This window comes from Leptodactylus fuscus, chromosome 8 (genome assembly GCF_031893055.1).
Source record: "Leptodactylus fuscus isolate aLepFus1 chromosome 8, aLepFus1.hap2, whole genome shotgun sequence".
Lineage (NCBI taxonomy): Eukaryota > Metazoa > Chordata > Amphibia > Anura > Leptodactylidae > Leptodactylus > Leptodactylus fuscus.
This window is the reverse complement of record NC_134272.1, coordinates 80,856,657-80,871,291: the sequence shown is the minus strand read 5'-3', so window position 1 is coordinate 80,871,291 and position 14,635 is coordinate 80,856,657. Positions and strand designations below refer to the sequence as shown.

Sequence of the window (14,635 nt, the reverse complement as noted above, 5' to 3'; positions counted from 1 at the left end):
GGCAGAGGTCAGCAGCTTAGGCGAAGCCAGGCCACACCCGGAATCTCCCAAGATGTTCCAGTTCGTACCCAGCCCCGAAAAACTCCCACCTCGAGGGCACGTTTCTCGAAGGTGTGGAGTTTTTTCAAGGAATGCGCCGAGGACAGATATAGTGTTGTCTGCACAATTTGCCTCTCGAAATTGATTAGGGGCTCTGAGAAGAGCAACCTGTCCACCACTTCAATGCGCCGTCATTTGGAATCCAAGCACTGGAATCAGTGGCAGGCAGCAACGGCAGGACAAAGGCCGCCTGCCGTTCACGCCACTGCCACTGCCTCTGCCACTGCCTCTGCCTCTGCCACTGCCACTGCTGACTGTGCTGGCGATGCACTCCAGAGGACGAGCCAGGACACCACTTCATCTGCCTCCGCCACTTTGTTGACTTCTACCTCATCCTCCCCTGGTCCTGTCTTATCTCCTTCTCCTGCACCATCAAAGGCACCATCAGGCGTTTCTTTACAACAACCCACCATCTCTCAGACATTGGAGCGGCGGCAGAAATACACTGCTAACCACCCACACGCGCAAGCCTTGAACGCCAACATCGCTAAACTGCTGGCCCAGGAGATGTTGGCGTTCCGGCTTGTTGAAACTCCCGCCTTCCTGGACCTGATGGCAACTGCGGCACCTCGCTATGCCATCCCTAGCCGTCACTACTTCTCCCGGTGTGCCGTCCCCGCCTTGCACCAGCACGTGTCACTCAACATCAGGCGGGCCCTTAGTTCCGCGCTTTGCACAAAGGTCCACTTGACCACCGACGCTTGGACAAGTGCATGCGGACAGGGACGCTACATTTCACTGACGGCACACTGGGTGAATGTAGTTGAGGCTGGGACTGCTTCCCAAACTGGCCCGGTGTACCTCGTCTCCCCGCCTAACATTCCTGGCAGGGACACGAGAAGAACACCCCCCTCCTCCTCCTCCTCTACCGCCTCCTCCTCCGCCACCGCCTCCTCCTCCGCCACCGCCTCCTCCTCCGCTGTTAGATTGACCCCAGCTACGAGTTGGAAACGTTGCAGCACTGGCGTTGGTAGACGTCAGCAGGCTGTGCTGAAGCTGATCAGCTTGGGGGACAGACAGCACACTGCCTCCGAGGTGAGGGATGCCCTCCTCGATGAGACGGCAATATGGTTTGAGCCGCTGCACCTGGGCCCAGGCATGGTCGTTTGTGATAACGGCCGGAACCTGGTAGCAGCTCTGGAGCTTGCCGGACTCCAACATGTTCCATGCCTGGCCCACGTCTTCAACCTAGTGGTGCAACGTTTCCTAAAGAGCTACCCCAATGTTCCAGAGCTACTGGTGAAAGTGCGGCGCATGTGCGCCCACTTTCGCAAGTCGACAGTAGCCGCTGCTAGCTTAAAATCTCTCCAGCAACGCCTGCATGTGCCACAACACCGGCTTTTGTGCGACGTCCCCACACGCTGGAACTCAACGTTTCAGATGTTGAATAGAGTGGTTGAGCAGCAGAGACCTTTGATGGAATACCAGCTACAAAACCCTAGGGTGCCACAAAGTCAGCTGCCTCAGTTTCACATCCATGAGTGGCCATGGATGAGAGACCTTTGTGACATCCTACGGGTGTTTGAGGAGTCCACAAGGAGGGTGAGCTCTGAGGATGCGATGGTGAGCCTTACAATCCCGCTCTTGTGTGTTCTGAGAGAATCCCTGATTGACATCAGGGATAACTCAGATCACACAGAGGAGTTAGGGATAGCATCCGATCCGTCACAGCTGGAGAGTAGGTCCACACATCTGTCCGCTTCACTGCGTTTAATGGAGGAGGAGGAGGAGGAGGAGGAGGAAGAAGAGTTGTCCGATGATGTGATGGTGATACAGGAGGCTTCCGGGCAACTTCGAATCGTCCCATTGTTGCAGCGCGGATGGGTAGACATGGAGGATGAGGAGGAAATGGAGATTGAACTTTCCGGTGGGGCCAGAGGAGTCATGCCAACTAACACTGTGGCAGACATGGCTGAGTTCATGTTGGGGTGCTTTACAACCGACAAGCGTATTGTCAAAATCATGGAGGACAACCAGTACTGGATCTTTGCTATCCTTGACCCCCGGTATAAAAACAACATCTCGTCTTTTATTCCGGTAGAGGGGAGGGCCAATCGCATCAATGCTTGCCACAGGCAATTGGTGCAGAATATGATGGAGATGTTTCCAGCATGTGACGTTGGCGGCAGGGAGGGCAGTTCCTCCAGTAGGCAACCAAGTTCTCACCGGTCCACACAAACGAGGGGCACACTGTCTAAGGTCTGGGACACCTTGATGGCACCCCCTCGCCAAAGTGCCGCCACGGAGGGTCCTAGTGTCACCAGGCGTGAGAAGTATAGGCGCATGTTGCGGGAATACCTTTCCGACCACAGCCCTGTCCTCTCCGACCCCTCTGCGCCCTACACGTATTGGGTGTCGAAGTTGGACCTGTGGCTTGAACTTGCCCTATATGCCTTGGAGGTGCTGTCCTGTCCTGCCGCCAGCGTCCTATCTGAGAGGGTGTTCAGTGCAGCCGGTGGCATCATCACTGACAAGCGCACCCGTCTGTCAGCTGAGAGTGCCGACCGGCTCACTTTGATAAAAATGAACCACCACTGGATAGAGCCTTCATTTTTGTGCCCACCTGTGTAAAGCACCCCAACATGAAACTCCATGTCTGTACTCAACCTCTCCAATTCCTCCGCATCCTCATACTCATCCACCATAAGCGTTGCACAATTCTGCTAATACTAGGCTCCCTCCAACATGATTTCCCCCAACTCTGCTGGTTAGAGGCTCCCTCCACCCTGATTTCCACCAACTCTGCTGGTTAGAGGCTCCCTCCACCCTGCTTTCCCACAACTCTGCTGGTTAGAGGCTCCCTCCACCATGAATTTGCCCAAACTGGGCTGTTTAGAGGCTCCCTCCACCATGAATTGGTCCAAACTGGGTTTTTTAGAGGCTCCCTCCACCATGAATTGGTCCAAACTGGGCTGTTTAGAGGCTCCCTCCACCATGAATTTGCCCAAACTGGGCTGTTTAGCGGCTCCCTCCACCATTAATTGGTCCAAACTGGGCTGGTTAGAGGCTCCCTCCACCATGAATTTGCCCAAACTGGGCTGTTTAGAGGCTCCCTCCACCATGAATTTGCCCAAACTGGGCTGGTTAGAGGCTCCCTCCACCATGAATTGGTCCAAACTGGGTTTTTTAGAGGCTCCCTCCACCATGAATTTGCCCAAACTGGGCTGTTTAGAGGCTCCCTCCACCATGAATTGGTCCAAACTGGGCTGTTTAGAGGCTCCCTCCACCATTAATTGGTCCAAACTGGGCTGGTTAGAGGCTCCCTCCACCATGAATTTCCCAAAACTTGGCTGTTTAGAGGCTCCCTCCACCATTAATTGGTCCAAACTGGGCTGGTTAGAGGCTCCCTCCACCATGAATTTGCCCAAACTGGGCTGTTTAGAGGCTCCCTCCACCATGAATTGGTCCAAACTGGGTTTTTTAGAGGCTCCCTCCACCATGAATTGGTCCAAACTGGGCTGTTTAGAGGCTCTCTCCACCATGAATTTGCCCAAACTGGGCTGTTTAGCGGCTCCCTCCACCATTAATTGGTCCAAACTGGGCTGGTTAGAGGCTCCCTCCACCATGAATTTGCCCAAACTGGGCTGTTTAGAGGCTCCCTCCACCATGAATTTGCCCAAACTGGGCTGGTTAGAGGCTCCCTCCACCATGAATTGGTCCAAACTGGGGTTTTTAGAGGCTCCCTCCACCATGAATTGGTCCAAACTTGGCTGTTTAGAGGCTCCCTCCACCATTAATTGGTCCAAACTGGGCTGGTTAGAGGCTCCCTCCACCATGAATTGGTCCAAACTGGGCTGGTTAGAGGCTCCCTCCACCATGAATTTCCCAAAACTTGGCTGTTTAGAGGCTCCCTCCACCATGAATTGGTCCAAACTGGGCTGGTTAGAGGCTCCCTCCACCATGAATTTGCCCAAACTGGGCTGTTTAGAGGCTCCCTCCACCATGAATTTGCCCAAACTGGGCTGTTTAGAGGCTCCCTCCACCATGAATTGGTCCAAACTGGGTTTTTTAGAGGCTCCCTCCACCATGAATTGGTCCAAACTGGGCTGTTTAGAGGCTCCCTCCACCATGAATTTGCCCAAACTGGGCTGTTTAGCGGCTCCCTCCACCATTAATTGGTCCAAACTGGGCTGGTTAGAGGCTCCCTCCACCATGAATTTGCCCAAACTGGGCTGTTTAGAGGCTCCCTCCACCATGAATTTGCCCAAACTGGGCTGGTTAGAGGCTCCCTCCACCATGAATTGGTCCAAACTGGGGTTTTTAGAGGCTCCCTCCACCATGAATTGGTCCAAACTTGGCTGTTTAGAGGCTCCCTCCACCATGAATTGGTCCAAACTGGGGTGGTTAGAGGCTCCCTCCACCATTAATTGGTCCAAACTGGGCTGGTTAGAGGCTCCCTCCACCATTAATTGGTCCAAACTGGGCTGGTTAGAGGCTCCCTCCACCATTAATTGGTCCAAACTGGGCTGGTTAGAGGCTCCCTCCACCATTAATTGGTCCAAACTGGGCTGGTTAGAGGCTCCCTCCACCATGAATTTGCCCAAACTGGGCTGGTTAGAGGCTCCCTCCACCATGAATTGGTCCAAACTGGGGTTTTTAGAGGCTCCCTCCACCATGAATTTGCCCAAACTGGGGTGTTTAGAGGCTCCCTCCACCATGAATTTGCCCAAACTCTGCTGGTTAGAGGCTCAATCCACCCTGATTTTCAAAACAAATGTTGGTGCCAACCTCAACTTACTACAAGGGCCAAATTCACTGCTGGTGACAAGCTCTCCTCACTGCAAGTGCCAAATACACATGTTTCAAGGTGTTTTCCTACTGTCAGAGAGGTGGTATTGAGTGTGTAAAGTGTGTAGTTGTTAGGCTGTGATGTTGGGGTAATAGAGGGTCTTTGGTGTGTTAGATGCCCCCAGACATGCTTCCCCTGCTGTCCCAGTGTCATTCCAGAGGTGTTGGCATCATTTCCTGGGGTGTCATAGTGGACTTGGTGACCCTCCAGACACGGATTTGGGTTTCCCCCTTAACGAGTATCTGTTCCCCATAGACTATAATGGGGTTCGAAACCCATTCGAACACACGAACATTGAGCGGCTGTTCGAATCGAATTTCGAACCTCGAACATTTTAGTGTTCGCTCATCTCTAGTTTCCATATCTTCTATTCACTTCTATTGGAGTTACAGAAACAGCATGATCCAATAGGTAAGAACAATAGCTACATATACTCCTTATGGGGCAAAAATCAAGGACAATTGACAATTTTAAATGAAAAGTTTTGGACATGGATGAATTAGGAAGGGTCAAAATCAGACATGATGGGCTTAAGCCCTGCAGATATAGGGCCATTTCTTAACAGGACTTTACCTAAAAATTACCTATGTCCTGGGTTATAACATAATAGAATTACCTCATCAAGTATCTGTGAGGCCTTCTTGGCCTTTTCAACATCCATGGATCCATATGGTACCCATCCACAGCCTTTTACCCAGCTGTTATAGTCTGCTTTATAATCGATCTAGAAGATAAAAAGGTGAATGGTGAGAGATATGTAATAAATCAATCATTTAGCCAAACAACTAATCAAGATCACAAAAAACTCATACGAGAACCTCCAAACCCAGTAACATGGAACTGGCCAGATCTCGGTAACTTACATCGCTCTGAATATTGTAGGATTTCTTGGCCAGTGACAGGCTAACACTGTCAGGAGGATAGAAGTAAGAATGGATCAGACGCTTGTAGTCGATATTGCTGGCAATAGATTGAGCTTTCTTTGCTTGCTGCACTGGGATCATATCCAGGGGTGCAGAGTATTTGGTCTTTGTTCTTTCGTAGTCCTTTTTGTATTCAATCTAGAATGGAAAAAGTTTAGAAAAACCTTCAATAACACACCATATTGAATCTGAAGGATCGTAGTGCTATAGGATAGGTTATCTGTTTTGTATTGGGTTATTACTGGGTTATACAATGAAGGCAGCCCACAGGATCTTCTAGGCCTGTAGCCATGACAGGGGCATCATCTATGAGACTATGGAACTCACTGCCAAAAGTCTAATGATGGACGAACCTTGCAAGATTTGTTGCCCCCGTCTGGTCTTCTTTCCCGGGTGTCCTAGTGTCTTCCAACCTGCTCACCGATGTAGGTGGCCAAAGTTCACTGCTTAGACCAGTGATTGGGCTTCAGCGATCAAAGAGGGGGAATCACTGTCGATGCCCGCTTGTTATGGCTGAAGCCCACTCACATACCTCAGCACTCAGTGAGCTAAGAGACTGGAAGATGCCTAGGACCCCTGAGAAAGAAGACTGGACATCACAGTGGATCACAGGAAAGTTGAATATGGGTGTTTTTGTTATTTTTCCACACCTTCACTGGCTTTCATTTATTATACTCTGGAGCCTGAAGGGGTCCCCCAAATATAATATCAATTTGTGGGTCATGAACACAAAATTTTTGGTTTGGAACTGATTTGTTAGTAACGGTTTTCCTCATGTCTACACACACATAGGTTGATATGGGCAATAACTTGTACAAGTTCAAGATGGCTAAAAATCTCACAAGCCATGGAAACTAGATTTTTGGATAAGATATTGATCAAAGGATTTATTTTGTTTGCCATATTTGGAGTCGGGAAGAAATTTTTTGCCCCATATATGGGACAATTGGCTTCATTTTAATGGGGGTCTTTTGACTTCCTCTGGATCAACATTACAGGTTTACAGGTTGGACTTGACGGACTTGTGTCTTCATTCCACCTTATAAACTTTGTTACTGTGTAGGTATACACCAAAGCGCAGACATGAATGGACTTACATCACTTTGATTATGAGCCACTTTTACAGAGTGCAACATCTTGGGGTCATCGTGGATACTCAGAGCGCCGATCATCTTGCCTTTGCTGAGCTCATAATCTTTCTTATATTGCACCTGCAAAAAAATTAAACAGGTTATAAATGGAAAATCAGTGCTTACCAAATGTCCTACGTGGAGAAGACTCCAATAAAACATCACATATAGAGATGAGCGAACAGCGTTCGATCGGATATCAGGTGGCAAACTCACTAAAAATTTGATTCCCCTCCCACCTTCCCTGGCGCTTTTTTGCACCAATAACTGCGCAGGGGAGGTGGGACAGGAACTACGACAATGGAGGCATCGGAAAAAAATCGGAAAAAGTAATTGGCTGGCTAATTCAGGTGACCTCCAATTTATATGAACAGTGGATTTAATATCCGGTTCATATGAGACTGTGAACTATGTGACTGTGAGACAGGGATAGATGTACAGGCAGGGTTAGCTAGGGATTACCTTTATTTAGGGGGGAATGTCACTCACCCAGCTCTTTGGGGCTCTATCTCGTCGGGATCCCTGTCAGCTTGCGATATGCGGGAGCTGACTTTTTCCCATAGGAATGCATTGACCAGCGTTGATTGGCCAAATGCATTGCAGAGTACAGCATTCGGCCAATCAACACTGGTTCTGCCGGAGGCTCGACTGTGAGGAGGCGGAGTCTAAGATCGGACCAGAATGGAGACTGCTGTGGACCAATCTTAGACTCCACCTCCTCCGGCAGAACCAGCATTGATTGGCCGAATGCTGTACTCTGTATGACATTCGGCCAATCAACACTGGTCAATGCATTCCTATGCTGAGATGTAGCAGTGCTGGCCGTGCGCTCAGCACTGTTACAACAGAGATGAAGCAGAGCTGAGTGTGCGCTGAACCCTGCTGCACACTCAGCTCTGTTGAGATGCACAGAGCTGAGTGTGCAGTAGGGTTCACCACACACTCATCTCTGCTACATCTCTGATGCAGCAGAGCTGAGTGTGCAGCAGGGTTCAGCGCACACTCAGCTCTGCTACATCTCATGATAGAAAGTGAAGTGTGTCAGTGTGAACTGACCTTTGATACTGAATAGTCTCTGCATCAAAATTTGAAGAAATAATCACAGATACCCTTTAATATAACCCCCATACAAATGTTGCTGCGTTACTTACATCACTGGCTTTCTTGCGATTTGCCTTTGCCGCCACCAAAGGAATAGCATCAATTTTAATTTCGAAATCTTTCGCCTTGGCTCGATCCCAGTCATATTTGTACCAGTTCTACAAGGTGAAAAAAAAGTAAATGTATAGAATATTGTATTTATTCCACATTTCAATAAATATCGTCATTAGGGAGGATTTCGTTTTTGCGATCCTTGCCAGTTTCCTGAAGGATGGGGTGTCGGTGGGGCCAATGGTTCCATCAGATTTTTGATAATAAATGATACTAGATTTAAGTACAGACCCTAATGGAGGATGTGCCCAATATATGACAAGGTGGGTGCCAAGTGTAGTGACTCAGGGACTAACAAGACTGGCGTACTACACATTAGTCTTGATAAATGAGGCCTAATGAGAGGGGGAAGATTTCTAAAAACAGTTTTGTTACCGATCAACCAATCACAGGGCAGCTTTCATTTTGCCACAGTAGGTTAAGAATTGAAAGCTGTGCTGTGATTGGTTGCTCTGAGCAACAAGGCAGTTTTGATAACTGAGGCCTACTGTCAAACAAAAACTGACCAGGTTGCCCATAGCCATAGTGCAGTTAATTGTCGTGACCCTGTTAGACTGAATATATATGTATATATACATGTTTTAAGAGGAAAGGTTCAATGTGTAATTCAGGAATTCAGCGCCTGGATTGTGCGGACACACTTACAACAATTACAATATGTGAATAGAACCTAAAGCTTGGCCATAGATAGGAGCAGATATGAAGTCACTTACATCACTGAGGTTATACGCATTGACTCTAGACTGGAGGAAGAAAGGAGCGTCCGCAGGGATCGAACACTTAAACTTTTCCTGTTCATGTTTTGCTTTATAATTGAGCTGAAATAAATGTAGAGAAAAGATTGTAAGATTCAGACACAGGAAGTTATTACATAGTGTATTAGACAATGGCTGTCGTTCTATAGCATATTATACACTGACTGTCATTCTATAGTGTATTAGACACGACCTACCATTCTATATTAGATACTACCTACCATTCTATATTAGATACTACCTACCATTCTATATTAGATACTACCTACCATTCTATATTAGATAATGCCTACCATTCTATATTAGATACTACCTACCATTCTATATTAGATACTACCTACCATTCTATATTAGATACTACCTACCATTCTATATTAGATACTACCTACCATTCTATATTAGATACTACCTACCATTCTATATTAGATACTACCTACCATTCTATATTAGATACTGCCTACCATTCTATATTAGATACTACCTACCATTCTATATTAGATACTACCTACCATTCTATATTAGATACTACCTACCATTCTATATTAGATACTACCTACCATTCTATATTAGATAATGCCTACCATTCTATATTAGATACTACCTTCCATTCTATATTAGATACTACCTACCATTCTATATTAGATACTACCTACCATTCTATATTAGATAATGCCTACCATTCCATATTAGATACTACCTACCATTCTATATTAGATACTACCTACCATTCTATATTAGATACTACCTTCCATTCTATATTAGATACTACCTACCATTCTATATTAGATACTACCTACCATTCTATATTAGATACTACCTACCATTCTATATTAGATACTACCTACCATTCTATATTAGATACTACCTACCATTCTATATTAGATACTACCTACCATTCTATATTAGATACTACCTTCCATTCTATATTAGATACTACCTACCATTCTATATTAGATACTACCTACCATTCTATATTAGATACTACCTACCATTCTATATTAGATAATGCCTACCATTCTATATTAGATACTACCTACCATTCTATATTAGATACTACCTACCATTCTATATTAGATAATGCCTACCATTCTATATTAGATAATGCCTACCATTCTATATTAGATACTACCTACCATTCTATATTAGATACTACCTACCATTCTATATTAGATAATGCCTACCATTCTATATTAGATACTACCTACCATTCTATATTAGATACTACCTACCATTCTATATTAGATACTACCTACCATTCTATATTAGATAATGCCTACCATTCTATATTAGATACTACCTACCATTCTATATTAGATAATGCCTACCATTCTATATTAGACACGACCTACCATTCTATATTAGACACTACCTACCATTCTATATTAGACACTACCTACCATTCTATATTAGACACTACCTACCATTCTATATTAGACACTACCTACCATTCTATATTAGACACTACCTACCATTCTATATTAGATAATGCCTACCATTCTATATTAGATACTACCTACCATTTTATATTAGATACTACCTACCATTCTATATTAGATACTACCTACCATTCTATATTAGATACTACCTACCATTCTATATTAGATACTACCTACCATTCTATATTAGACACTACCTACCATTCTATATTAGATACTACCTACCATTCTATATTAGATACTACCTACCATTCTATATTAGATACTACCTACCATTCTATATTAGATACTACCTACCATTCTATATTAGACACTACCTACCATTCTATATTAGACACTACCTACCATTCTATATTAGATAATGCCTACCATTCTATATTAGATACTACCTACCATTCTATATTAGACACTACCTACCATTCTATATTAGATAATATCTACCATTCTATATTAGACACTACCTACCATTCTATATTAGATACTACCTACCATTCTATATTAGATACTACCTACCATTCTATATTAGATACTACCTACCATTCTATATTAGATACTACCTACCATTCTATATTAGACACTACCTACCATTCTATATTAGATACTACCTACCATTCTATATTAGATACTACCTACCATTCTATATTAGATACTACCTACCATTCTATATTAGATACTACCTACCATTCTATATTAGACACTACCTACCATTCTATATTAGACACTACCTACCATTCTATATTAGATAATGCCTACCATTCTATATTAGACACTACCTACCATTCTATATTAGACACTACCTACCATTCTATATTAGATAATATCTACCATTCTATATTAGACACTACCTACCATTCTATATTAGATACTACCTACCATTCTATATTAGATACTACCTACCATTCTATATTAGATACTACCTACCATTCTATATTAGATACTACCTACCATTCTATATTAGACACTACCTACCATTCTATATTAGATACTACCTACCATTCTATATTAGATACTACCTACCATTCTATATTAGATACTACCTACCATTCTATATTAGATACTACCTACCATTCTATATTAGACACTACCTACCATTCTATATTAGACACTACCTACCATTCTATATTAGATAATGCCTACCATTCTATATTAGACACTACCTACCATTCTATATTAGATAATATCTACCATTCTATATTAGACACTACCAACCATTCTATATTAGATACTACCTACCATTTTATATTAGATACTACCTACCATTTTATATTAGATAATGCCTACCATTCTATATTAGACACTACCTACCATTCTATATTAGATACTACCTACCATTCTATATTAGATACTACCTACCATTCTATATTAGATAATGCCTACCATTCTATATTAGATACTACCTACCATTCTATATTAGATACTACCTACCATTCTATATTAGATACTACCTACCATTCTATATTAGACACTACCTGCCACTCTACATTGGGCATTGGCAGAGGAGTAATGTGAAGCTCCTGGGCCCCAATGCAAAATCTGTACTAGGCCCCAAAACTATAATTTATTATTATCGCACAGGTCTCCTCATAGCTTATGGGCTCCCCAAAGGCAGGTACAACCTGGATACCGTCATTTTATATGGTTGCTTTTTATTGTTCTTTTGCTCTTGACAATGGACAATCTACAACATTACAGGCATGAAGCAGTTAATACTTACATCGCTAAGCTGCTTGGAATTCACCTCGGCTTGGACCTGGACTGGGGAATCGGCAACTTGAGTGAATTTAATTGTACCTGGGTGTTTCTTGTAGACATACTGAAAAAAATACAATTCAGAAATTATAAATTATAAAAATTGCTGAAGAGTCCCATTCAAGTGAATGGAACTGAGCTGCAATATCAGGCTCAGCCACTACAGACAGTATGTCTTTAACAAGGTCACCCAAATTCTGATGCATTTGTTATAGGCCTTCTCCTATGGAACAGAGGGACCTAAAGACCCCCTTGAGCTCTAGGACCAATCCACTATGTATACCAATGTAATATATTCACAGATTACACTATTAGCAGGGTATCCTTTGTTAGACTTACATCTTTACACTGATCTAACTTTTTGGTAGCTTCATATTCGGGGGTGATAGTCTGGGGGAAGTAACAACTGGCCTTGTCCTCTTCATAGTCGGCTTTGTAATTTTTCTGTTTTAAAGAGAAAATGATTAAAATGTTTAAGTAGCCATAAGACTTAAGAGTTAAATCTAAGACATAGTCCTTGGTTCACTTACGTCACTAATTATGTTGGAGACTTTGGCGCAATGAAGCATGTGTGGATCCTCGTAGCTGCCGATGTAATGTCCCTGGATATTCCTATGATAGTGATCCTTATATCTGAGCTAAAATATAGAAAAAAAAAAAGAGATAAAGGAAAGAGAAAACAAATATGCAATGTCTATACCAATAATGCCGCATTCCATGCCCATAATATTGACCCATTAACATCCATTTTATGGCACCAAGAGCAAGACCCCAAAGTTGTGCAGAACCAATATGGGACCTTATGGTGACCTGAATTCTGTAGAGGGTTCAAGTGTAGCCATAGTACGGCCGTCTGTAGAAAATACTGCCAAATACTTGCATGGACAAGTAAGGATCTGTTCACATTTGGTTAGGGGTATTTGCTGAGACTATTTCCCAACCTCTGATATATACCATTATATAGCCATAGAGCAGTAGGTTTCCACCAGGGGACCAGAATGAGCAGTACTGAAGTGGCCTATTAAGTGACCTGTAAAAATGTGCGCTATATCCCCTTATAGAGGCCAACACCACAATCCGGCTATGTTCACATCTGCGTCGGAGTGTCTCATCTGAAAATGGAGGACTTTTCTGTCCGCTGGTTTCAGTGTAAAAACAGCAGAAACCCGACAAACACCCAGTGGACCCCATTATAGTCAATTAGGTTTGTGGGTGTCTGCAAGTAACCATTGATTTAGCGTATGGGCTCCCTGTCATTCGGGTCTCCCGATGGATCCAAACGATGGAAAGCAAAGCGCAAGTGTGAACTGAACATTAGCTACATCTGCCATATACGCTGGGACCTACTTACATCACTGTAGTTCTTTAAGACATTATCAATCTGAAACTTGGGGGTATCACAGTAGTTAATACTGGTTCCTCTGGCTTTTTCATAAGACTCCTTATATAATTTCTGAAATAGACAAAAGTAATGTATTTTGAGATAGATTGATAGATAGATAGATAGATAGATAGATAGATAGGAGATAGATAGATAGATGATACAATAGATAGATAGATAGATAGATAGATAGATAGATAGATAGATGATACAAGATAGATAGATAGATAGATAGATAGATAGATAGATAGATAGATGATACAAGATAGATAGATAGATAGATAGATAGATAGATAGATAGATAGATAGGAGATAGATAGATAGATAGATAGATAGATAGATAGATAGATAGATAGGAGATAGATAGATAGATAGATAGATAGATAGATAGATAGGAGATAGATAGATAGATAGATAGATAGATAGATAGATAGGAGATAGATTGATTGATAGATAGATAGATAGATAGATAGATAGATAGATGATACAAGATAGATAGATAGATAGATAGATAGATAGATAGATAGATGATACAAGATAGATAGATAGATAGATAGATAGATAGATAGATAGATAGGAGATAGATAGATAGATAGATAGATAGATAGATAGATAGATGATACAAGATAGATAGATAGATAGATAGATAGATAGATAGATAGATAGATAGATAGATAGGAGATAGATAGATAGATAGATAGATAGATAGGAGATAGATAGATAGATAGATAGATAGATAGATAGATAGATAGGAGATAGATTGATTGATAGATAGATAGATAGATAGATAGATAGATAGATAGATGATACAAGATAGATAGATAGATAGATAGATAGATAGATAGATAGATAGATGATACAAGATAGATAGATAGATAGATAGATAGATAGATAGATAGATAGGAGATAGATAGATAGATAGATAGATAGATAGATAGATAGATAGATAGATCTCCATGCATCTACTTTTCATACTTACATCGCTCAGGGCATTTCCAGCATTTCTGAGTTGCCGCAGTAAGGGGTTTTCTGTGGCGGGAAGAGTATGGTAGCCAGTGGGTCCCTTGGCCTTCTCATAATCTGCTTTGTATTTTATCTATAGAGATAGAGATAAAACATCTCTTCAGGATATATATATATACATACATACTTCTGCTTCAT

The 14,635-nt window shown here is 42.8% G+C and overlaps 1 protein-coding gene across 17 annotated transcripts in view; it reads right to left on the bottom strand.

Moving 5' to 3' along the window:
- NEB (nebulin) overlaps positions 1-14,635 on the bottom strand; it is a 122,172-nt gene that overhangs the window by 85,115 nt on the left and 22,422 nt on the right. For all 17 annotated transcript variants that reach the window (XM_075284427.1, XM_075284410.1, XM_075284415.1 and 14 more), the window contains 10 exons: positions 14,454-14,570; positions 13,445-13,546; positions 12,624-12,731; positions 12,433-12,537; positions 12,059-12,157; positions 8,867-8,971; positions 8,093-8,200; positions 6,909-7,022; positions 5,752-5,949; positions 5,505-5,612 (listed from right to left, as the gene is read on the bottom strand). In XM_075284427.1, the coding sequence (XP_075140528.1) occupies positions 5,505-5,612; positions 5,752-5,949; positions 6,909-7,022; positions 8,093-8,200; positions 8,867-8,971; positions 12,059-12,157; positions 12,433-12,537; positions 12,624-12,731; positions 13,445-13,546; positions 14,454-14,570 (1,164 nt within the window). The remainder of the gene's footprint in view (positions 1-5,504; positions 5,613-5,751; positions 5,950-6,908; positions 7,023-8,092; positions 8,201-8,866; positions 8,972-12,058; positions 12,158-12,432; positions 12,538-12,623; positions 12,732-13,444; positions 13,547-14,453; positions 14,571-14,635) is intronic.